General features: G+C 43.7%; 1 protein-coding gene across 6 annotated transcripts in view; it reads left to right on the top strand.

Moving 5' to 3' along the window:
* Nucleotides 1-23,946, top strand: part of DOCK1 (dedicator of cytokinesis 1) — a 490,705-nt gene that overhangs the window by 170,208 nt on the left and 296,551 nt on the right. For all 6 annotated transcript variants that reach the window (XM_078076968.1, XM_078076967.1, XM_078076970.1 and 3 more), the window contains exons 24-27: nucleotides 565-635; nucleotides 1,398-1,504; nucleotides 18,486-18,613; nucleotides 20,397-20,492. In XM_078076968.1, coding sequence (XP_077933094.1) covers nucleotides 565-635; nucleotides 1,398-1,504; nucleotides 18,486-18,613; nucleotides 20,397-20,492 — 402 coding nt within the window. The remainder of the gene's footprint in view (nucleotides 1-564; nucleotides 636-1,397; nucleotides 1,505-18,485; nucleotides 18,614-20,396; nucleotides 20,493-23,946) is intronic.

The raw sequence follows: 23,946 nt of genomic DNA, 5'->3' as shown, positions 1-23,946 counted from the left end.
ACCATCACTCTTATTTTTTGAGACTGGATTTTCTGGATGATACAAGATATGAACATAAGAGATAAAGTTACTAGAGAAAAAACATGGATTCCTAATTAAGGGATGCAAGGACATACAGAAAACAGTTTTGGAGTGGAACAAAGACAATCATTTTAGATGTTGAATGTGAAGGAACTGCAGTGATTTGAAAGGTAGGGAATTAGGGATTTGAATGGTAGGGAATCTGTGAAGACACAGATCTTCATCCGCCATAGCTTCATTAGGGTTAAGGAGAAAATCACACAAAAGCTTAGCACAGTATAGACATTTAGTCAACAGGCAATAACTGTTGGCCTCTGTTGAATTATTATGTGTCAAGATAACCAGGTAACAAATCACCATTGTTTGTGGATCAGAGGTTTTTTTCTTTGCTCTATTTTTGTTGTGTTTGGTAATCTCATCGTCTCATCTAGAAACTGATCTTTCCCTTCTTGCTATGTCTGTGGTTCTTCCTTGTAATTACAGATTTGTATTGACATTTGCCAGACTGTAATAGGCTCAGCATTCTTTGCTCTTGGTTTGCAGGGGGCAGCGTTGAAGTACTTGCCAACTATTGTCAACGATGTGAAGTTGGTGTTCGATCCCAAAGAGCTCAGGTAAGGAAGCACCTGAGGGGCAGGCTTCCCACGTCTTTCACTCTGCCTCCTTTCCCTGCAGGGAGCTTATGAGAGGCTCGAGGCTCAGTCTCATGCTGGCAGACATCAGTGCCCTGGATCATTCTAGAACAAACACATGCTGGTTGTGGTGTCTATGACACTTCCCTAATTGTGACTTTATATGGAAAAGATATCATCTGTCAACACAATATTTTCTTTAGAGGATTGCTTGTAGGCCAATGGGTAGATCATACAAATTTGGCATTTTGTATTCTTTTGAGGTTGAATTTCACAATGTGGTGGTTGGGTTTTTGTTTTGTCTTCAGCACCTAAAATATCTGACACTGGAGATTTACTGTGCACTCCCCTCCCCTGCCCCTCAGCATGCACAACCGCTCTTCATGCGCTCCTAACTGACGGACTGCAAGCCTCAGGCAGAATGGTCAGGAGTTGTCACTTAAGATAATATTAATAATATTAACAAAACCACAGCAAACCTCAGTTTCTTCATATCCTAGCCAACACTTGTTGTTGTCTCTCTTGGATTATAGCCCTTTGAGTGGGTATGAAGTGAAAAATAACATTTTAAAGCATCATTTTGTTGGATGAGATGTTGGTCCATATTGGATAATGGGCAATCTCCAACGTTCTGGTAGAGCTTAATCACCATTTAATAACCTTGCATCTTGGTACCGTCTTGAACACAGTGGGTCATTTTGCTGTATATCCCTAAACTCTTTTCACTTGTGTTTTTCATTATAGCAAAATGTTTACTGATTTCATCCTAAATGTTCCCATGGGTTTGCTGACCATTCAGAAGCTGTATTGCTTGATTGAAATCATTCACAGTGACCTCTTCACACACCACGGTGAGTCGAACCCTGAGAATCATGAAATTGTCATATCATTCATTGTCTAAAGGCCTTGTCCCTTCTGAATTCTCTCCTCCATGCCAACAGGAGTGGAGGTTGCAACCAATTAAAACAGCTCCATTACAAGACAGGAAGATTTAGCCCCTACAAGAAGAATGGTAATTGACACACAGTGGAGTAATAGATCATTGAAAGATGAAGGGGAAAACCTTGTAGTTTGTAATTTAGGTGTACACCAGAGCCCTAAAATAATCAGCTTACATTGTAGCCTTTAAGATGTGTGATTGTCTATCCTGGGGAGGCAATCACCTGCTTCCATTCAGATGATTGCAAAGAAAAATGTCAAGTTTTCTTTAAATTTAGAAATAATGGTTGTCTTTCCTCAATTTTGCATTCTTTGACAGGGTTTCCTCAAACCCTGCTCAAAGTAATAAGAATTTTAATGATTCCTCAACTCATTTATCCTGAGGAACACCTTCTATTTCCCCACGTTATCTCCCTACCCTTTTTATTAATCATTTTCTTTCTATTTGGACAGATTGAATTAATATTTTACACTTGTCAAGCAGTTTTATTGAAAGCTTAAAACCTTTGCATAATTCCACAACCTTTCTCATTTAGTAGAGGCAGATGTGGGGACCATTGAGTGACATTCTGACTGAGAGGCACAGATTTCTACTCTTCTGTTTGTGTCCAGATATTTGGCTATTGCATTCGTTTTCTTTTGTCCCCGTGTGTGGTGTTTCAGGGATGGAGCAGCCTGGCCGGGGGTTTCCTGTTGAGCTCCTGGCTGCGCCGAGAACTCAGTGTATGTCTAGATTAGTCTTTTGTATCTTCTGGGCTCCTGTACCCTGTGCTTTCCTGCTGGTTTTAACCTGATTTCTTGATTGAACTTTATCACTGCACTGGAGTTTACGCTTACTGCTAAGGCTTCTGTTAAGCAAAAATGTTAAGACTTCATTTGAGTGGGAGTGTTTCTTTTTGAGAGAAACCAGCAAACCAAGAAGTGAGTGGGTTTCTGCATCCCCTCCAAACCTCTGTGTCTGGGCCACAAGCCCATTGCTCACTTGCATAAATGAAAGTCAGCTCCATTGCCATAGGTTGGGATTCAAAAGCACATAAATCTCTTTAAGCTACCAGTCCCGACTGTCCATACTTTAAGGTCTCGTTGGAGGGCTGGGTCTTGAATTATTCATTCTCCAGGTGTCTTCTAAAGTTTGGTGAAACTATGGGGTTCAAGAGGGCGTGATGATGGGGGTGATGCGTGGGGACTTCTGCTTCATTGTTTCTTTCCATATTGATGACATTTTATACCAGAACAAGTAAAATCCCCTGAAAGTTTTCTATTTGGATTATATTAGGTAGGTTATTGATGTCCCTTCTTCTAACCATCCAACCCCAAGACACACACCACCACCACCACCACCACTACCACCACCACAAACCACTTCACTGAATGAACAATTATCAATTAATAACAATTGTCAATGGATTGATTATACTTTTACTGACTGTTGATATAGGGAAGTCCTTCTTCCCTGTATTGCATAATTTCTGTTGCAAAACTTTGTGCCACATATCACTTCGCTGTCTTCGAATAAGGACCTAAAACATAAATGGTTCAATTAAGAATATTTAAAATAGGGGCACCTGGGTGGCTCAGTTGTTAAGCGTCTGCCTTCGGCTCAGGTCATGATCCCAGGGTCCTGGGATCGAGTCCCACATCGGGCTCCCTGCTCAGCGGGAAGCCTGCTTCTCTTTCTCCCACTCCTCCTGCTTGTGTTCCCTCTCTCACTGTCTCTCTCTGTCAAAAAAATAAATAAATAAAATCTTAAAAAATGATTTTACTTCCTCATCTTAAAAAAATCTTAAAAAAAAGAATATTTAAAATAGAACTTCTTTTAAGAATACATTTCAAGGGAATGTTTTCTTCTAGTGAAACTTATCTTTATTTCCTTAGCTAGTAGAAAGCTGGAAGGGACTCTTTCTATTTATTTTTGGTAATTTTGTCAGCTGTGGTATTTGGTGATTGTCAGGTTGTGTGAAATATGTGAATCGAGACTGAGCGGGAGCTCTGAGAGCCACTGTTCACCTGAAGCCTCATGTCTTAGAAGCAGCCCCCCAGCTGCCCAGTCAGTAGCCTTGTCTTAAGCCACCACTCGCAGCCCAGACTCACTTCCAGATGCATACGGGTGATCCGGAAGTGTTTTAGAATACATTGTCCAATGTCCAATGTGAAAAAGCCCCACGCCCGCCCCCCTGCCTGCCTGCAGGCTTTAAGTGTTAAGAATCTTTCTGGGAAGGGATCCCGAAGACAACCCTGATTTTTCTCATCTGCAGGCTCCCTGCTTCTTCAAGGCGGCCTACAGCCATCTTCTCTCCTTGTCAGGAAAGATGAATCAGTGGAAGTCTTCTGGTTGGTCTGTTCTCACAAAGATGTCATTACTTTTGTAAAGTATTCTCTGCCACATTTGGTATAAATCATTGAAGCCACAGTATTTTCTGATAAGATGTGATGGCCCTGATTTTCCTGCTTTGTTCCAGTTCTTCTTAATTTGTAACAATGGTCCTGGTCCTTGTGCTCTTCCTGATCCCAGTGGAGCCAGTCAGCCTACCACCCCACGTGTCCAGAGTTCTAGAACCAGATATAACCAGAGTTAGCTGCCTAAGCCACCGAAGCTGCTAGCCCGTAGTAAACGTTCTCTCGAGGATGTGGTCCAGGTGCATGACCACGTGGCTCCTCCAGGTTCCCCAGTGGGGGCTCCAGGCCCTGTCTTTGCTCACCGGCATGTGTGTTGCCTTACTCATAGAAGGGACTGACTTAGTTGCTTTGCTCTAAAACGTTGCTTTCCTCCTCCCCCCAATATCGAATACATTCTATAGTTGGAGGTGTGTCCCTTCAGTGGGAGAGCCAGGCTGATGTGTGTGCAACAAGGCTGGCTGGGAACACTGACACTGGGATTGCTGTTCTGCAGAGAGGCCTTCCTTTGCCAGGTGCGGGTCCCAGTAAGCTGAGGCTTGCCGTGCCCTGTTGTTTCAGCCTTGTTTTCCCAACTGCTGCTTCTCTGTCCTCTGAAGGACACAGAAACGGAGGATGGATGATCCAGCTGAGTTTGCTAGGCTATGGCAGGAGATGTGTGTTTTGGCAGAGAGGGTCATTTGACCCCAGTGGGTGTGGACACCTTAGCTGCTCTCACTGTCACTGTCCACGAACAGGTGTCCCAGCCGCTGTGCTCCTTCTGGATCAGGGCCTTGCAACTCCTGCTTCTTCTGCAGCCGCCACCCTGGTCGAAGGAAATGGGAGCTCTGCACAGAGCTGTCCCGCCCACGGCTTGTTTCCAGTTGCATCAGGGCTCCCGGCAGAACCTGGAACATAGTCTGCCTTACAGTTGTTGCAAGAGTGGCTGTGGCCTTGTCCCGACTTCTGTACGGGGGAGGCACGGCTTGTAATAGAGAGACCTCTCCCAGGTGTGAGAAGGCTCTTCAGGAGCTGGGGTGCGCCCGGTGGCCACGGCGGATGTCTGCCCCATAGTGTGCTGATAAAGCCAGCGCCAGGGCCTGGAGACTCGACTACTCACAGCGCGCGGTTGCCTGTCAGCGCCATCAGCCTTGACCTGAGCCCGTGGCCCTCTCCTTTAACTTTGATATGTAAAAATAAATAAATAAATGAATGAATGACTTGTTTGCATCATTTCTCCTACAAATGATTTTACTTCCTCATTAATCAAGAACTATGTATTTCTGAAGGCCTCTCTGTGATGAGGGCGGGGGGTACACAACAGGACTGAGTGCATGGGCTTTATGATCACACTGCCTGGCTTCAAATCCTGCCTCTAGGACCTGCTAACTCACTGACCTTCGACAAGTTACCCTCCTGGCTTCAGCTTCCTCACCTGCCCTGTTCTTGTTGCCTATATCCTACATTTTGAAGATGAATGTATGTATAGTGCTGTGATTTGCATCTCGCATTTAGGGCACAGTCAATCAGCTTTAGCTATGTCTCTCATTTTTGTGGGGGATTCAGTAAAAGATGGCAATTAAGATTTCACCCTCATCGGGGAGGGTAATTATCATGTCAAATACGAGCTAAAAGTCAATAGACCTGGATCAAATAAAGAAAAGGGTTATAGGGAGCTTCCTCCGAGAGGTGCTCTGATCACTCTGCACAGAACACCCCCAGCCACTCCACCCCAAGCCTGCTCCTGCCACTCCCCACCAACTGAAATCATGGCATAGTTTTTCTTTTTGGCTTGCTTTTTATCTCTGGTCTCTCCCTCGCATGAGAGATCCCTGAGCATGGCCTTCTTGTTCACATTGTAGCTGCTTGATCGCTGGCTCCTAGGACAGTGCTTGGCGTCAGGGACGTCCGCAGGGCGTATCTTTGCATGAACAAAAATGGACTTGGATGTCCACATCCAGCACTTCTTCTCAGGGAGCAGCACAGAGAAGGAAGGGTGATCTGTTGAATACATATGTAGTGCATTTGATTTAGGGGAGGAGAGGTTGTGTGTTTGCACAGGGAAGCTGGCTGTCTCTCGTACTCTTGGCTCTGAATGGATCGATCATGGAGGAGGAAGGAGTTGTCTTTGAGGAGGAATAACATAAGGAGAGATGGAAAACAAAGACTCCTGAGGGACTTAAGCTGTGGAGGGTCATCCATGAGAAGTTTTGTAAAATCAAGATCATCTTTTTGCTCCTGATTTGGTTCTTTCTCAGTTTTGTGGAAATGTGAGGTGGGGGAGGGGGACAGTTCAGCTCTACCTCTGGATTCAAGATAGATTTTGTTAAAATTATGGAAAGTTTTAATCAGAGAGAAAAATGGAAAGAAGAATGTAACATGCCTGCGGCCTCCTCACTGGGCTTCCAGACGTATCAAGTCCTGGTTGGTCTTGTTTTTATCTCTGTGCTCCTCCCCCAGATATTTTGAAGCAAATCCTAGCCACCACAGCATGTCATTTAGGATGGCTTTTCACAAGTATGGTGGTATTTAAAGAGCGAATGACTTTGTTTCGGGAAAGGGAGGATGTGCAAAGGGGCTGGTCCCCAGGCTGGCGTCTGCACTCCACCTTGGATGTTCCTGCTCCTGAGCGGAGGCGAAGGGCGTCCGACTCCTTAGCATGCTGTGCACGAGAGCCAATGAATGGGCGGTAATGGCTTCCAAGCGTTGTCTCGCGATGTGACTTGACTACTTGAAAGCTGGTTAAATAGATTATGTGCTTCACAAAAAGATGACTCTTGCATATAATCTGTGGTGTGGAGTGAGCAGATTTTCAAAGCAAGATACAAAGAGACAGAAAGGTCAGAGCTTCATAATTTGTGCATTTGTAGCTTTGTTCCCCTGTGATTATAGTGTTGCCCACATATCTGACAAAAGCTGTGAAAATTAAAGCTTAAATCCTATTATAGAAATGAAAAGTTTCAGAGTAATTAAATTAAAATAAACACTGGGACACCAAGGTTTAGGATTTATGCCCACAAAAATGTTTTACGTTAATGTTATAGCAATTGGGGAAAAAAGGAATCAACCTGAGATAGCATTAACTTTCAAATTAGTCAAGAGCATTGGACATACTTGCAAGATGCCTCTGAGTTAAGCCGAGAGAGCTTCTGGAACACACGCTCTCACCCACATGGGCTCCTTTCCACTGTGGCTCTGAACCGGAGACCTTTGGGAGAACTCATGCCAGTTAACGCTGTATCATCTTTGTCTTTCAGGAACTGACCTTTCCATATTCCCATATTGAAAGTGACCAAACCAACCGAAAGACTTTCTTTAGAGCTTATTAGGTACTTAACCATTGTGTCTTAAATTTTTTGGGTTTTGCAAGGTAGGATAAGATTTGAAGAGTAAAGATGTGAAGACTTAGTGGCACGATAATCCCTTTATAGTCTTGACAGGAGTTTAATACTCTTGGTGGATTACGTTGTTTTAAGCTCGCTATTCATTGGCACCCCTTTGTTTGTTTTTCATTTTTGGGTTTGTTTTTTTCCCCTGATGGTTGGAATCTAGCAGTGAGTAGGAATGGGAAGTGTGCCATCCCCTCATTTTCTGGCCATTCCCATGGCTTTTTCTTTCAGTGTAGCAAACAGGCTCCTTTTAGACCGTGTTCGTCAGCCTCATAAAACTTATTTGTGTTCCATTTTTGAACAATACAGAGCTTCTTCAAAATGTAGGCCTAGAGAGCTTAAATTATTTTCCTCATGCTTATTTTCAAGGTGAATGATTCTTCCAGTTATCAAGCAGAGTGAAACTCTCCTTTTTAATGGTAGAAACATTAGTTACGGCAGCCCTTTGAAATCTGAGGGCAAAGGCTCAGAGACCAATGGGGCTAGCTATTAGGAAATATTGAAGTCAGATTTCCAGACTATTTTTGTTGTGATTAATCCCAGATATAAAATTTTTATTTCTTAAAATCACTCTATCAATCAACTTCTTCTGCTTTAAATTGTAGAAAGAATAGCTACATGTTTAATACAGATTTATAATAAAATATACCTTCTTAATGCTTCGATCCATAAACAAATCTAAATAAAATCTCTTGAGCTTCTCCACTGTGAAAAATGGAGAGATATTTCTCTTGATTGAGGGGATCTTAAACCCAGAGCTACTCTGCAGTAGTTTTGTTAACTTGAGGGATATTGTACAGAAAGAAAAATTGGGGTTGGGGCCGTCATGTGACACAGTCATGTAACGTTGCACATGTATAGCATTCTGGGATACTTTAATTAGTTAGTCGTGCTGATGACTTCTATGGAATGTTACTAGCTTTGAACCCCAAAGACCAGTTCTTGAAATAATGGTGGAATGTGAAATCATTTTCTCCTCTTCTATTTTTGAGACAATTTTAATCTTTATCTGTAAAGTACTGTACCTTTTTCATGCCTCATTCTATATATCACTCTATATCATTCATTATATGAGTGTTTGAAAAGACTATCTGTTAAAACAGTGCAGCCTTTTAGAAAGGGCTTATTGAGTCTAGGAGGGTGAACTCAATTTCATTTTCTTAATTATATCCATTTCCATTCCATTATAATTTGTTGAGCACCTACCATGTGCTCAGGACTATTGGTTAGCAAGTTTGATTCCTCTGAGAGGTTTCAGAGCCATCAGCTTAAAAATGTATAATTGGAAAAAGTAATTCTCTTAATTTACAGGTAAGGGCCCAGGAGTTAAGCAACAAGTCCTACTAATTTGTAAGCAAAAATCCCAAGCAGGGAGCTGTCCACCACTGTGGTGCTGATTAAGGAGTTGCCTTGTTAGAAATCCATCACCCACTCTGTTCTTAAACTATTTCACATCCACTATATGAATAATACATTCTGAATACAGAACTCACTTCAAATGCCATATGGAACAAGATAAAATACAAATATATGAATAAACAAACATATAAATAAATGTAAAACTGTGCAAAAATAAATAAGCAAAATTGCAGTGTTGTGCTCATGGAGTTGTCCTACTTTTTTCTTCTTTTTTTTTTGTGTGTGTTGGGACTCATATCTGTGATCAAACGGGTAGTTCCTCAGCTTGTATTTGGTCTGACCTTTATCATAGTCTGTTGATCCCTGGTTCTGTACGCACCTCTGGGTGGGCTCCTATCCCTGTTGCTTGATGTTGGGAGCAAGAAGAGCAACCTTAGAAGAGGCTGCCTCTATTGTCCTGTATCTGTTTATGCTCACACAGGGCATCAGGGCGGCAAGTCTCTGAGTCTCCCCAGTTCATGATTCCTTCCAAGCCATATGAGATTAGTTCTGTACCCGCATGATAGGTTACCTACAGTAACTTGCTTGGGACAGCTGGGGGGAGCCCCAGGTCTGTCTGTCATCTCCCAGGTTCTCCTTGAAGACCCCATTCTTTTTCTGTTGCGTAAACCCATCCCTGAGTGCACAGACCATCCCTCAAGATGGAGTGGATTGGACTATAGGGTTTTGACACTGTTTTTAACATATACATTTCATTGTCAGGGCAAACAGGAGTTTGTGGGCTTTTTGTTGTTGTTGCTGTTTGTGGGTTTGGTTTTTTTTTTTAATCTTAGCTGGTCAACTCAGTCTTGGAATCCAATTTATTTACAAAGAATCTACCACCATGAGAAAACATTTATGAAAATTTTAATCAGTACAAAGTTCAGAAGCTCCACTTAGGTGCAACAAATGTGGCTATGATGCTAAGCAACTCTCGTCTTTTCCATAAAGTGAGTAAGATACAAGTTTGACAGAGCATAGTGGTCCTTGAAGCAGCAGTCCTCAGATTTCAGTATGGTCCTGTACATTTTTATGTAAGGAAGGCTAGAATGATCTAGAGAGTTTTTAGGAATATATAGAGTGACAGATGGCAGAAAGTGATCTGAACAAATGTGCGTAGTAACAGAACACTGTGTGTGTGCTGGAGTACATTGACCAAGACCTATGTTCTTGGCTACCTTCACTCTCCTGGTTAAAATAATGCACACCACACCCCAGCTCTGTATATTGTCTCTTTGTTTTCTCATCCTCTACATGGTAAGATTCTGCCTAAGGACTGGCAGACCTGTAGAATTCCTTCTGAACTTACCAAGCCACCTCCTTAATGCACTTCCATCTACCTACGGACTAGATTCCTGGCCTGACTGGCACTTCCCACATAATCTTCCCCAGGATTTTACTTGACTCTAATTTTTTCATCTAGTTTTTTCATCTACTTGTAAATGGGACTCATCTGTGATTTTTCTCTGCTGGTTGTTCGTTCATTTCTTTCTTCTGAAAAATTATTTATTACTACAATACAAATGAATGTTTAACTGCTATTATTAAACTTCTCAAAACCGAGGGATACAAAATAATCTGCTGTCCCATTCCTTCCTCCAAAAAGATGACACACTAGGTCCAGTGGCTTCATCCAGAAGATATCTTTGATCAGCTTCTTTTCCCATTGCTATACAATCTATGTGCTACCATGTTCTCCTTCCAATTTCCAAGATTCTTTTTTTTTTTAAAGATTTTATTTACTTCAGTGAGAGAGACAGAGAAAGAGAGAGAGACAACATGAGCAGGAGGGGCAGAGGGAGTGGTAGAGAATCTCAAGCAGACTCCATGAGCGTGGAGCCTGCCATGGGGCTTGATCTCATGACCCTGAGATCATGACCTGAGCAGAAACCAAGAGTCAGACGCTCAACCGACTGTGCCACCCAGGCACCCCACGGATTCTTTTAATGTCATCCTGTCAATTAAAATTCCATGACATTGGATACCTCAAAGCTGACATGCAGATTATCTTATTTCTGATAATTTCAGCACTCAGCCAAGTGGCACTGAGGAGCTTTTGACCAAAATATTTATGAAGGTGTTACCAGATGATAGGAATAGAAATATGGTGCAGGGCAGTTGTATTTACTTGATTTCACAGACAAGGAGGAAAAATGGAAAAAGAAATGAAAAAGGAAATCAAAAAAGGAAAAATGACATACATAGGGTTGCTCAATTTGAATTGATTCTCCTGGTACTACCAATGATTATGACATGATACATTAAAATAATACTTGGAAAAATGTAATCTGCATTTGACATGTAAAGATTCCTGAACTACATGTGGGTACATGCATGTATCATTTATTCTAAGGAGCTGTGGCTTTGGGATCAGGCACCTAATTCTGGCTCGGCTGCTTAGTGGCGCAATCCCTGCACGTCCTTTCTCTGTGGCTCCTAGTACCCCCATCTGTCAATCTGGACATAAGTAGATGGCTCCTGTGATCCCTTCCATTGCTGACTCCCATTTTTCTGTTGTTTGAAGACTTGAGGGAGAAAATCATTTGAACAAATTGAATCATGTGGGTACAGAGTTCTTAGATAGTTGAAAAATAAGATGAGTGTCTATAACAAATGAGTAACAAGCATCCCCCATTTATATAGCTCCTTCTGTTTAATTCTCATTAAAAGTGTTAATCTGGATCTCAGTTCTGTGTAACAGGCTCAAGGTTATTAAATGCACTTTATGGATCATTTGTTTAATGTGACCAAACTAAAAATTAAGCAGCACATGACTCAGTGTTCATAATACGAATGTTTTAAATGGACAAATTCATTCTCGTATTTGCATCTTGCTTTCATGTAGAGCCATAATGGGGTTATAGATGGATATTCTACTTGGACATTTATAAGCTGATGATGCCTGTTGAATACCTTTTATAAAGATTAATATTTTTTACTTTGTGCCCATTACCAGAGCATTAATCATCATGGCTTCAGCCCGCACAGCTGAGGATGAACAGATGTCGATTTATTGCTGTCTGTAATCATAGTGGATCACACTGGGAGAGGGGGTTGTGGAGGGTGGCTGGGACCTCCGATCCCCACAGCTGATTTGTGTGGAGTCATTGTCCACTGGGCTGCCTGCATTTCCCTCGTCCGGCAGGGAAAATCAGAACTGTGCTAGCTAGTTCTGCTTCCCTGTGGGTTCTGTCTCTGGTTCGACTCCAACTATCCGGCGCTCCCAAGCCCTGTGGTCACATCCATGTGAAAAGAGATCTGATAGGAGAGATCTGCGGTGGCCTTCATTCTCTTTTCAGTGTTTAATGAACACCAGTTCATTAAAATGAGAAATCACACAGGAGGTCTTTAACATCTGCTTCCTAGCATACTCTGAGACCAGGCTGTCCAACAAAATACAGTGTGAGGCACAAATGCAATTTATAATTTTCTAGAGGCTGCATTAAAAAAAAAGTACAATGCAATTGCTGAAATTAATTTTAATGATTTATCTAAAATACCATCTCAACATGACTTCAATCTAAATATTACTAATGACCTGGTTTCCATTCGTTTATTTCCAAACTGAGTCTCTGAAATCCAGTGTGTTTTTGACACCAATAACGCATCTCAATTTGGATGCTAAATTTTCATCACAGATACTTAATCTGTGTTTTGAACATTTCATAAAATTTTCCCCTGAAAAGTAAATTCCCATACTCAAGTTGTTCCAGTCTTCCATACTAATGTTTCCAATAAGCAAGTATCATTTTTTTACATTTACATTTTAATTACTTAAAAATTAACTAAATTTGAGTTCTATTCCTCTGCGGCACCAGCTGTATTTCAAGTGCGCCCTGGCTACCCTCTTAGATAGTGCAGCTCTGAGGCATTTGTCTTTGTGTACTTTTTGTTGAAAAGGCTGACTTTGTATAATGATATTTTTTCTGTTATTGTTATTGGCAGCTCCCATTTATTGAACGCTCCTATTTGCCAAATGCACACATTATATCATGTGATTCTCACAGCGAACCTCAGAGATAAACACAGTCCCATTTTGCATATAAAAAAGTTAAGGCTTAGAGAGTAGAGGTAACTTGCCCAAGATCCAAAGCAAAGAGTAAGCAGGGTGGATTTTATAATTTCCTAATGTGTGTGGGTAAGCTGAACCTTAATCAGAGTAAAGCCTTTCCCAAAATTGAAGAGTGACCCAGGTTCCGAGGCTTCCAGTCAAATATTTATTGTAGCTGTTTTCCAAATGGTTATGTGTGGGTAGTTGGTTAAAACATGTTTCCTGTTAAAATGTAAAGGTTTGTTTGTTTATTTTGGGGGGGGGGGTTGTCAGTTTCCCAGGGCATCTGCCTTGAACCTAATTGGACTATTGGCATCAATCATGGTAGAGAAATGGCACTCTGTTTATGGGGAAGGGTATTCAGGACACCGAGTTGGGACATTCAGAATATGAAAGGAGATTCTTCTTTCTCAGCTGTCAGAGACTGCATCTGATGCTTTAAAATTCTTCATTGCAGGCATGAATGTGTGTTTGCTCAGTGTGCATGTAGTGTGTATGTGTGGTGTGTGTGTAGTGAGTGCTGTGAGTGTGGTGTGTATGGGTGTGGTGTGAGTGAGGCTTATGTGTGGTGTGTATATGTCTGCGGTATGAGTGTGGTGTATGTAATGAGTGTGTGTGGTGTGTATGTGTGTTTGTGGTAGGAGTGTGTGATGTGTGTGTGCTGTGTGTGTGTGTGTGGGGGGGTACTTTCCTCTGTGCTCTACAGTTTTTGTTTTGACCCATTGGTAAAATTTGAAAGACTTGCATGTCACTTGGAACTTGTGCCACCACTTCTTGAAGAAGCTGGAAATCACTGAAATGTGGAGTAAGAGACGCCCTTTGAGAGATGAGGTTGGGGACCCTGTGTCCCTTGGGCCCTGGCGGGGGCAGCTGTGGAGCTGGGACAGCACTGGCAGGCACACCGGCTTCTTGCCGCACACCTGCCACTCAATCCGGTGCACCTGGAACGGCAGATGACCCACACCAGCTCTCCCACATGTGTCCGCACATGCACACGTGTACCCGCACACTCCCGTCTGGGCTGGCTCGGAGGCCGTCCCGTGAAACTGGGTCACCAGAAATGGGAGAGATCTTGTTATGATGCCTCTTCCCTCTGATGTCTTCCAAGGACAGGGCAGGGCGGCTCTGACCACAGGTCCCTCCTTCTCACCAAACAGGAGGCGAGTGAGGTGGTTTACAGACCAAGAACAAGGGACACGTGTGACAGCTTCCTGCTAAGAGGAGCGCACACACACACATACACACACACATACACACACACAAAATCAGGTCTTAGTGTACGTGTGGGCGCTACTCCCCTTGGGTGAGAACAAGCCCTCTTCTCTCATGGAGATTGGATCCCTGCAAGGATTGTAGAACCAGTGGTCATTTGCGGTGGTCCACGCACCGGGTGTCTGGGGCCGTCCTGCACCCCGGTCTGTCCTTGGACCATCCTTCTGGCAGCATGGGCTCCTCCTCCTTCCAGTGGAGGGTGCTGCTCCCCTTCCCCACTTTACTGTGACCAGCTTCGGGTGGGGAGAGTGACGAAGGAAAGATGAGCTATATTCTCCTGTGGCTACTAGAAACATCCAGCTTGTGGTTATGGGTTCATCAGGAGGATGATTTTTATGTTCTCTGGAGGCTAAGAGAATGAAATGTCTTTCTCTGTGACAGAATGGCAGTGAAGTTTCCGGAAAGTGTTGTCATTTCTCATCAAGAGAAGCTGGATAACAAACAGGTGCAGCTAACACGCAGACCCCTGGCTTGGGGAGAAGGTGGGCGATCCCCCCGGGTAGCGGAAGGTGGCTGACAGCGTGTCCTGCCGAAGATGAACAGGGCAGCCGTCACTTCCTCACCCTGGAGTAATTCTGACAAATGACACTAACACACTCAATTACCTCTGAGAACGGGGCAGTCAGCAACTGCTTGTCCAGCATGACAGATAAATGGGGTGGTAAGAGATGGATTTTGGCTAGGGCACCTGGGTTCCGGTGCCTGGAGGGACATTTCTGCCATCTCTGAGTCCAGAACTGTGTTCCTCTGATTTTCTGAGACTGTTCACGGACACACTCCTCCTCCCACCCTGGACTGGCCTACTTCTGTTGGGTTCCTCCTACGCTTGTTTTGTCCAGCTGACAGTCATTTGTTTTCCTTTATCGTGTTGTGGGGTCCAGGGCTTTGTGGCTCCAACTTCTCCCTCTGAGATGTCTTGGAAATCTGACTTCCCTCCAAGGTGGTGGCCGTGGTAGGGATGAACCAGTGGACGGGGCGACCAATGTCTTGGCCCCCTGGTGAGGGTGGTCAAGCTGGGTGGTGTGTTTTAGACAGAAGGGAATGAAGACCATCATCCTGGAGATGTCCCGCCAGGGGCTGTGGGGATGGACGCAAGTAGAGTTGGACCCAGACAGGTTTGCCAGAAGACCTTCCCAGCCTATTGGGTTCGAGGAGGTTGGTATGTAGTCTTTACACTGGATGTGGCCTTGTGGTTCAGGTCAGCATGTCAAGACCTACTGGGGGCAGATGTCATTTGTGAGTGTTGAGATTCTGTAGGAAAGACACTTAGGCTTGGGGTGCTTCTGGGATTCATGTGTCCAGTGGGTCAGCATTTGGAACTGAATCATTTCCAGGGTGCCTTCGCTGACATGGGTAATTTTCTTGGGGCATTTCCCTTGGACTGGTTTGGTCTTGGGCTGCTCTCTGACACCTGTGCATGCTCCTACCCGGACCGCAGGCCTTGGCTCTTTGGAGCACTTCCCTTGTGCGTTTACGGGGCTGTTGGCTGAGAAGGTAAGGGAATCACGTGAGGGCCCCTGACATCCGTGAACACAAACATGGAGGGTCCTTCATGGTCCCCACAGGATAGCACCTCTCCACGTGCTATGTGTCTTGCTCCCTGGCCTCCGGTGATTCCCAGCATTACAGCCGGGAGGGTGGGCCTGGCCTCTGTCTTGAAGATGCATAGCATGTCAGCACCTCACACATTAAGTACTGACGACTCATTGTCAACAAGTGAAATCATATAATCACTGGACCAAACTCTTTCTGGAAAAATGGAGCTGCTATTAGTCCTTTTCAGGGGATCAATCAAAATGGGATTTGAAAAAGCCTTAGCATGAGCTTCCTACATGCGGTTCCCTGGAAGTAGGTGGAACAGAAGGGTTTGTGCTATTTCTTCGTCCTTGTGGCTCCCGCCTGCACCCTTGGGCATCTATTACCGTGTGGTCCTTGGGGAAGTCTTCTAAGTGGGTCTCAGCATACTTGCAAGAACCATTTCAATGTTGCCTGCTCCATTTTTTTTTATTAAAAAAATTCAGGGAACAGCGCAAAACATGTTTTTATGTGTCATTAACGTAAGCCCTAAAATGTACAATCCTAAAAACAAGCTAAGGCTGTCTCATGTTCCAGAGCTCTGCTGTCTTCTCTCTCGTGCTCCACACTTTAAAGGGAATAGCGGTGGCTGGGCTGGTGTCACAAGCAGAGTGAGGGTGGTAAGAAGATACTGGAGTTAAATGGGATTTCCCAACTGGAAGAGACAATTAATAATTACATTTTGTCTTTAATCTCCTTTGTGTTTGTTGCCTTATTGTTCTTTAATTTTCTGAACATCCTTTTCTCTGATCCTATCTAAAAGACAAATGAAAACCTGGACGTTCTTTGGTCCTTACGTCCCCCCTCTTCTCCCCCACCCCCTCTTCTGTGCATGTGCCTCTTTTTTTTTTAATTTTTATTTTATTATGTTATGTTAGTCACCATACAATACATCATTAGTTTTTGAGGTAGTGATCCACGATCCATTGTTTTCGTATAACACCCAGTGCTCCATGCAGTACGTGCCCTCCTTAATACCCATCATCGGACTAACCCATCGCCCCACCCCCCCTCTCCTCTAAAACCCTCAGTTTGTTTCTCAGAGTCCATAGTCTCTCATGGTTCATCTCTCTCTCCAATTTACCCCCCTTCATTTCTCCCTTCCTTCTCCTAATGTCCTCCATGTTACTCCTTATGTTCCACAAATAAGTGAAACCATATGATAATTGACTTTCTCTGCTTGACCTATTTCACTTAGCATAATCTCCTCCAGTCCCATCCATGTTGATGTAAAAGTTGGGTATTCATCCTTCTGATGGCTGAGTAATATTCCATTGTATATATGGACCACATCTTTTTTATCCATTCGTCTGTTGAAGGGCATCTCGGCTCTTTCCACAGTTTGGCTATTGCGGACATTGCTGCTATGAACATTGGGGTGCATAGGGCCCTTCTTTTTACCACATCTGTGTCTTTGGGGTAAATACCCAGTAGTGCAATTGCTGGGTCATAGGGTAGCTCTATTTTTAATTTTTTGAGGCACCTCCACACTGTTTTCCAAAGTGGCTGTATGAACTTGCATTCCCACCAACAGTGTAAGAGGGTTCCCCTTTCTCCACAACCTCTCCAACATTTGTTGTTTCTTGCCTTGTCAATTTTTGCCGTTCTAACTGGTGTAAGGTGGTATCTCAGTGTGGTTTTGATTTGAATTTCCCTGATGGCTAATGACGATGAACATCTTTTCATGTGTCTGTTAGCCATTTGTATGTCTTCTTTGGAGAAGTGTCTGTTCATGTGCCTCCTAAATGTGCCCTATGCGCCTTCCTGCCTGACTTTGTGTACAAGTTTCCCATTCTTTGGTTTCCTGCCCCATGTGAGAAATTACTGTTCCTCTTGCCAGCACGTGAAGGCAGTGCCCCCCTGGAGGAGGCCTCCCTGACTCGCATCTCCAGGCTCAGGGCTCGTTCCCCATGGCTCCCCCCTTCACATGCCCGTGCATTAGCGCAGGGGTCTGGTAGGCCAGAGAGAGGCTGTCGCTCCTCTCCGGTATCTGTGTTATGTCATAAGAACAAGTACCTTGTCCTGAGCATCTAATGAGGCCCAGGCCTTCGAACTTAACCATGTAGGAGTATTGTACCCCAAACCTATGAGTAGCTAGTGCCGTGTGTCCATGTTAGAGATGAGGAATCTGAGACTCAGAGCTAACGTGAGCTGCTCAAGATGTCCCTGCTAGGAAGGGAGGAGACCTGCAACTCCGATAACCTCTTTCCAGAATCTGAGTCCTGAGCTTTCTGCAAACTGTCTCTGCAGGTGTGAGCCTACCAGAAAGTTGTCCCGGAGTGAGCAAAGATCAAGCGGGGAATTTAGTGGGTTATGACTCGGCTGAGCTCAGAAACCTTTATTTATGAGGCATATGGGAGCAGAACGAAACCATGCTTTGGTCCTCCTGGGAAAAAATAAGAGTAGCTGTAATTCAAATAATTTTTGTTGTAACTAATATTTCTTTAAAAGTTGTAAGTCAGTGAATTTATAGTTCAGCACAGGAAACTAGTCAAAGCCCCAGCTGGTGTGTTTGTGTTTATATCTATCTGCACACTAGGGGATGTATATGTCAATGTGTTTATATATGTTTGTGGATTGTTACTGTATATTTACAAGGAGACACACACATAGATGTGTGCATGCCTGCTTGTGTGTAAAGTATTTACAGAGGAGGATAAGTGATTTCCTCATATCTGGCCATCGGACCCCCTCCAGATGTCAGTTTCATATTTGGAAGAAAGTAAATATAACATGCTTGAAAACAATGTAACATGCTAGGAAAACAAGCTTCTAGCAAATAGAGTTGTATCTTGGTGGGTCTCCTGCTGACTGGCAGCCCCATGTCCCCTGCAGACTGCAGAGAGATCCTGCTTCCCATGATGACGGATCAGCTCAAGTACCATCTGGAGAGACAGGAAGACCTGGAGGCCTGTTGCCACCTGCTCAGCAACATCCTGGAGGTTCTGTACAGGAAGGACGTGGTGAGTAATGGCTGTGCTTGCTCAGGCTGTCTTCGCGCACCCGGCAGCAGGGGTCCCCTTATGATCCCCACGAGCTCCTGCCTCACTGCACAAAGGCACATTTAACTCGTTTAAAGTTAATTTTTAACTCGTTTAAAGTTAATTTTTAACTTTGTTTAAAGTTAACAAAGGCACAAAGGACTCGTTTAAAAAGAAATGACCTTAATTTTAAGGGTTAGCCTCTCTCTCTCTGTTGAGTGGTACCCTTCAATGGTTCTTATTTATGTATAAAGTGAGATACTAATATTAAAATGTGTATTCTTCTAAGTTAAAAATCTTTACGTTTTCCCCCTGACTTAATCAGGTGAATGCCTCCCCAAGACAGATTTTGATTCTTAAGGTCAGAAAACGACTTTGATATTAAAAAGTAGAAATAAACAAATGGAGGCTAATTATCTATATTCTTTTTGTCAATTCTTATTTTAAAGTAATGCATGCACAGAGTTTTTGGGGTTTTTTTTGTTTTTGTTTTTAAGTTGTTGGTGCTTCTGGGAGTTTTGAGAAGATTGGCTCTTTGCCTCCTTTCCCACCTTCCTCTCCCCACAAGTAATTTCCTTCTGTGCTTTTTTAGCTTTTTCTCTCTTTTTAAATGGTATTTCCTTTTGTATTTGTAAATTGTATGCCTAGTCCACTGACCTTTTTTCTTAATTAGAAGTTGGTGCAAGTGCATATGGAAAATCTGACCCTACGGCTTCCCATCCCCAACACTACCCTCCCCCCCCAATACACATTTGTGTACCCGTGCACACATCCTCCTGATTCTCGGGGTGTGTCTGGAAAGGCATATAGGTCCTTGTCCATCCATCTGTGCCTCTAGCAGGAGACAGATGGGCCAGGTTTTTAAGGTCAGCAGGGCTTAATCTGTGCTCTCCCCCACATGACCTCTGGACACCTTCCCAGTCAACACATGCACTTACCTGTCCTGCCCACTTCCTTCCTGCATGGGCTCATGCTCTCAGAGCCTCGTTAGTGCCATTGAAGAAAGAGATCAGATTAAATCACTTCATAGCAAGGGTGTCTATAACTTCCGGGGGAGTTGCCTTTGAAAGGTTTTAGAAGCCTTGATCCAACAGCCAGCCTCCAGCGGCCCCATTCCAGGGCCTTCCCCTTTCTTAAAGGGGAGAAGGTTGGGAGTGAAGAAGCTTGTATGGCCCAGCCTCGTCGTGGACGTGGTGCCTGCCCGAGCCTTGTATGTGAGCACCTAGGGGACATATCTAAACAACTTCCAAGTTCATGACGAAGAATCAAGAATCCCATCACACACAAAATAACAGAGCAAATTTCTACTGATGGAAAAAAATCTGTGGCACACTATGAATTTTAGATAGTGTGCTAAAATAAATACATTGTATTCTACACGATTGTTGGTGCAGAATAATCTGTGGTTTGCTATCTGCCTGCTTCCCATTTACAGATGGACAAGTGTCTCTAGAAAACTAATTGGTGGGCTAATCACGGATTATAAACATTATATTGTTTAAACAGATTTGTTTTATTTTTAAGGTTTGCTTAAATTAAATTACTATGATTATATAACAAATTACCATTAATGGGCTATAATTAATAAGATGCCTTGTGTTTTCTTTGTGAAGGCTTTTGCCTTTGACAAGGGCCATTCTTCATCTCGTTAAGGATTATAATTGATTTACTTTTTACAGGGTAAATGGATTCAGTGACAACCGCCAAGGCTTGCATGCTAATGATTGTCTTAGGTGTTGGTTTTCACTGGTGTGTCTTCCTCCAGGGGCCAACTCAGAGGCATGTCCAGATAATCATGGAGAAACTTCTCCGGACAGTCAACCGAACCGTCATTTCCATGGGACGGGATTCCGAACTCATTGTAAGTGATCAGTGATGTGTGCTTGGGTGTGTGATGGTGGCCAAGACCATCCTTCTCAGGCATGTCACTTATTCTCAGGCCTGAAAATCCACCTGGTCCTTTTCCAGCTGCCTTTTGACAGTAAGCTACTTTTACTGCATTGTAACAAGCCACTGACATGCATTTATATGCAGTCCGGTTTATAGAACAGGCTGATTTTTCTATGATTCTAGAAGCAAGTGTCCAAGTTGAAGGGTCAGCAAACCAACATTTTGGAGACAGAAACATTTGATTCTAGTTTACTTGTAATTTACTTCTAGCAAAGGATATGTATTTTCTTCTAAGTCTTTATTCTTCTGGTGGTTTCTTGCTACGTATTTACATTTAAGATGCCATTAATAAAATTTTATGAAGGACCTTAAAGAGTAATTGAGGTGCTCCAACCCAGCTATTTTATTGTCTACTCTGATATATTGTAGATGTTTCTCTTCTACAGATGACTGAGGTATGCAATTGCATCTGTGATTTTTTTTCTCAAGAAAGTTTTAATAATAATTTAGACAGTTTTTCAAGTTTTGTATTATGGGACCCCCCCCCCGCCCCCCACCAGATTTTAGCATTCTCCTTCCCAACCATTATTCTTAAGTTTGGTTTCTTAGGCAAAAGATGCACACATAGGTCCCTTTTATTTCCCTTCATTTCTAGTACATGTTATCATTTCACTAAGTTTGGTTGATGGCATTTCAAAAAAAATAATTTTTCAAATCCAGGAACAAAACATCCAGTTAAAGAGTTTTCATTGGCAACCAGACTAGATACATTGGTCTTCCTTGTGTGACCATAGTTCTTTCTGCTTATCCTGGGAGGGGACAAGTAAGGTGACATACATGACTGTCCAGGCAGCAAGCCCAAGAACATAGGTAGCATTGGATCTGTTTGGTTTCTGTGGCTGGCATGAGTAAAGGATGCGGTTTTGGGTGAAGTCACAGTTGGGTAGCAGAGAAGTGGGACAATTGCTGTCTGAGTATGTTTCCATCCAGTAAAACAGCCTACTTTATGCTTCAGAGTTTCAACATGTGTTACGTTCAGATTTCCCTTTTTAAGGTATGTCTCATTTAGGTTTGGACGATCACATGTATAAATTAGGAAATAAAACATTTCCCTGTATGTTGGCTTTTTTGCAGTGGACTTTTCCATTATTCTGCAGTAGTAGATTTGTCTACCTTATCCTGTTCTTTTCTCTAATCTTAACACCTTTGTATAGGTGGGTGGAGACGGGGCCCCATGGATTAAGATTGAGGTGACTCCAGGATCACCCCCGGGGGCTGGTGCTCCTGCCTTCCTGGGGTTGTGCCGTGGGTGTCCTTGGAACACTCTCATGTTGTGGACCTCTGAGGGGCCCTGAGGTGGGTTGGGTGATGTGTGGCTTGAAGTTAAACCAAGTTCAACTGGTTGAACTGTTGGAATGGGCTGGATTACAGAGGTGGAGGTGACATGATGGTACTGTGGGGTTACAGGGAGTGAGTGATGGGCAGATGGGGGTGGTGGCCAGGGTCGGGGCCAGTGAACTGAAGAGATAGTTCTAGGGTTAGGGGCCTGACCCTAGCAGGGTGTTCACTTGGGCCATCCCCTGCTGGCAAGCAGTTAAGCTGGGATGAAGAGGACAAGAAGGAGCTCATAGAAGTTTGGATGGTGCTTGGAATGTGGAGAGATTGTAAGGTGCTTTCAATCAATGGATCTAGCGAAGGTTGAACAGAGCAGGTGGAGTGTGGTGTCTTCTCTCGGACCATGTGGTTCCGGATGCCTTTGGGAAAGTTCTCATCTCGGGCATGATGCCCATAGTGGTGATCATGATAGCAGCACGTTACTGACACTTAATTTCTGTGCCGGCCACTGTGTAACGAGTGGGAAGATTCTCATTTGATTCTCAACTTTACCGTGCTTATGTGACTGCAGAAAATGTCCTACAGAGACATAAGAAATAGTTCTAGATTTCACAGGTGGCATGGAAACTGTGATTTGGCACCCTGGTTTGGTGCCAGAGCTGGTTTCCCTAGTCTTTTCTGTAAGACTGATACTGGTTTTGCTCATCTCTGTGGTGTCCAGGAGGTATTGAAGGGGTCTGTGAATTGCTCCTAGGTCTTCATCCTCGGTAGGGAGACAGCTGACCAGCGAAGTAAGCAAGCACCTTTCCTTTTAGCCCCTTTCAGTCATTTCCATGGGCCACATGCTAGAATCCCCTGGAGGTAGAAGGGAGGGTCGGTTGCCCCTTTCCTGAAGGGCTTGGAGGACCCCTCAGGAGTTCCTGAGGAAGAGCCCATGCATGTTCTAAGAATGGGGGATGACAGTGAGAACCCTGGCTCAGTCTTAGCCAGCTGGGGATCTGCTCCTATTGAGCAGTCAGCAAGGGTTCAAGGCCTTGTCTGGGAACAGGGGTGCAGAGCAAACCACCCACGTCCAGGCCCATTCCCCACCATCCTGTCTTTCTCCTACAGGAGTCTTTAGAAGCAGGAAGGGGATTTAGGCCCTAAGCTGACTCTTCCCAATTCCAACATCTTTAATATCTATAAAAAGAGTCCGGAGATTCCTTTTGTGAAACCAACGAGGCCGTCATGGAAAGAATCTCAAAAGAAAAAATAGATTCTGAATAAGCTGTAATTACTCAATTAGCAACAGCAGCATCAGGATACTTTCACGAAGGACGATTACCTTTTAAAATGAGTTCTTTAGAAGAATCTTTAAGTCATCACGGAACCATGAGCCCTTGTGATGTCCACAGAGTGGGAAGACGGAAATGCTGTGCTGCTCCGTGTGCTTGACCTTGCTTTTCCGATTTGCTCAGATGCATTAGCTTCTTAATGTCATCTGTGAATTTAGATTAGAGGAAGATCTGGGGAGAAAAATATCCCTGACAGGGTGGACAAAAAACTCAGTCAGTGGACCTTTTAGAGTAGAGGAAGAGCAGAGAATGGTTTCCAGACCTGTCGTGGGTACGCTGTAATATTCCAGTGTATCACAGAGATTTCAGTCCCTGTGTGTTTGCTACTCGTTTTTGCATAAGTGGAATGTCAATGGTGTAACTGTAAATCAGCTTAAGGTTTCTAAGTAATCACTGGAAATGGATTTAAAAATTAAGGTGATTAAAGAAGTGTTGAATAGTTATGTTTCGTGTAATGATTTATTCCACGATACTGTCAACAATAATACCTGGAATGTGGCCTTGTTTCCATTGGAATGTTATTAGTTGGGAATGCTGTCGTGGGCTGACAGTTTTCCCATCTATTTATGTATGGAACTGAGAAATGAGGGACTTCCCATGTCACTGGAGAATCTGTGACATACAGTGTGAGCCTTTTAAAAAAAAAATTATTGGAGAGAGAGTGTAGGGGGAGGGGGAGGGGGAGGGGCAGAGGGTTAAGCAGACTCCCTGCTGAGCAGGGAGCCCAGTGTGGGACTCGATCCCAAGACCCTGGGA

This window comes from Halichoerus grypus, chromosome 7, assembly GCF_964656455.1.
Source record: "Halichoerus grypus chromosome 7, mHalGry1.hap1.1, whole genome shotgun sequence".
Classification (NCBI taxonomy): Eukaryota; Metazoa; Chordata; class Mammalia; order Carnivora; family Phocidae; genus Halichoerus; species Halichoerus grypus.
The sequence above is the reverse complement of the archived record's forward strand: the minus strand, read 5'-3'. Positions and strand labels throughout refer to the sequence as shown.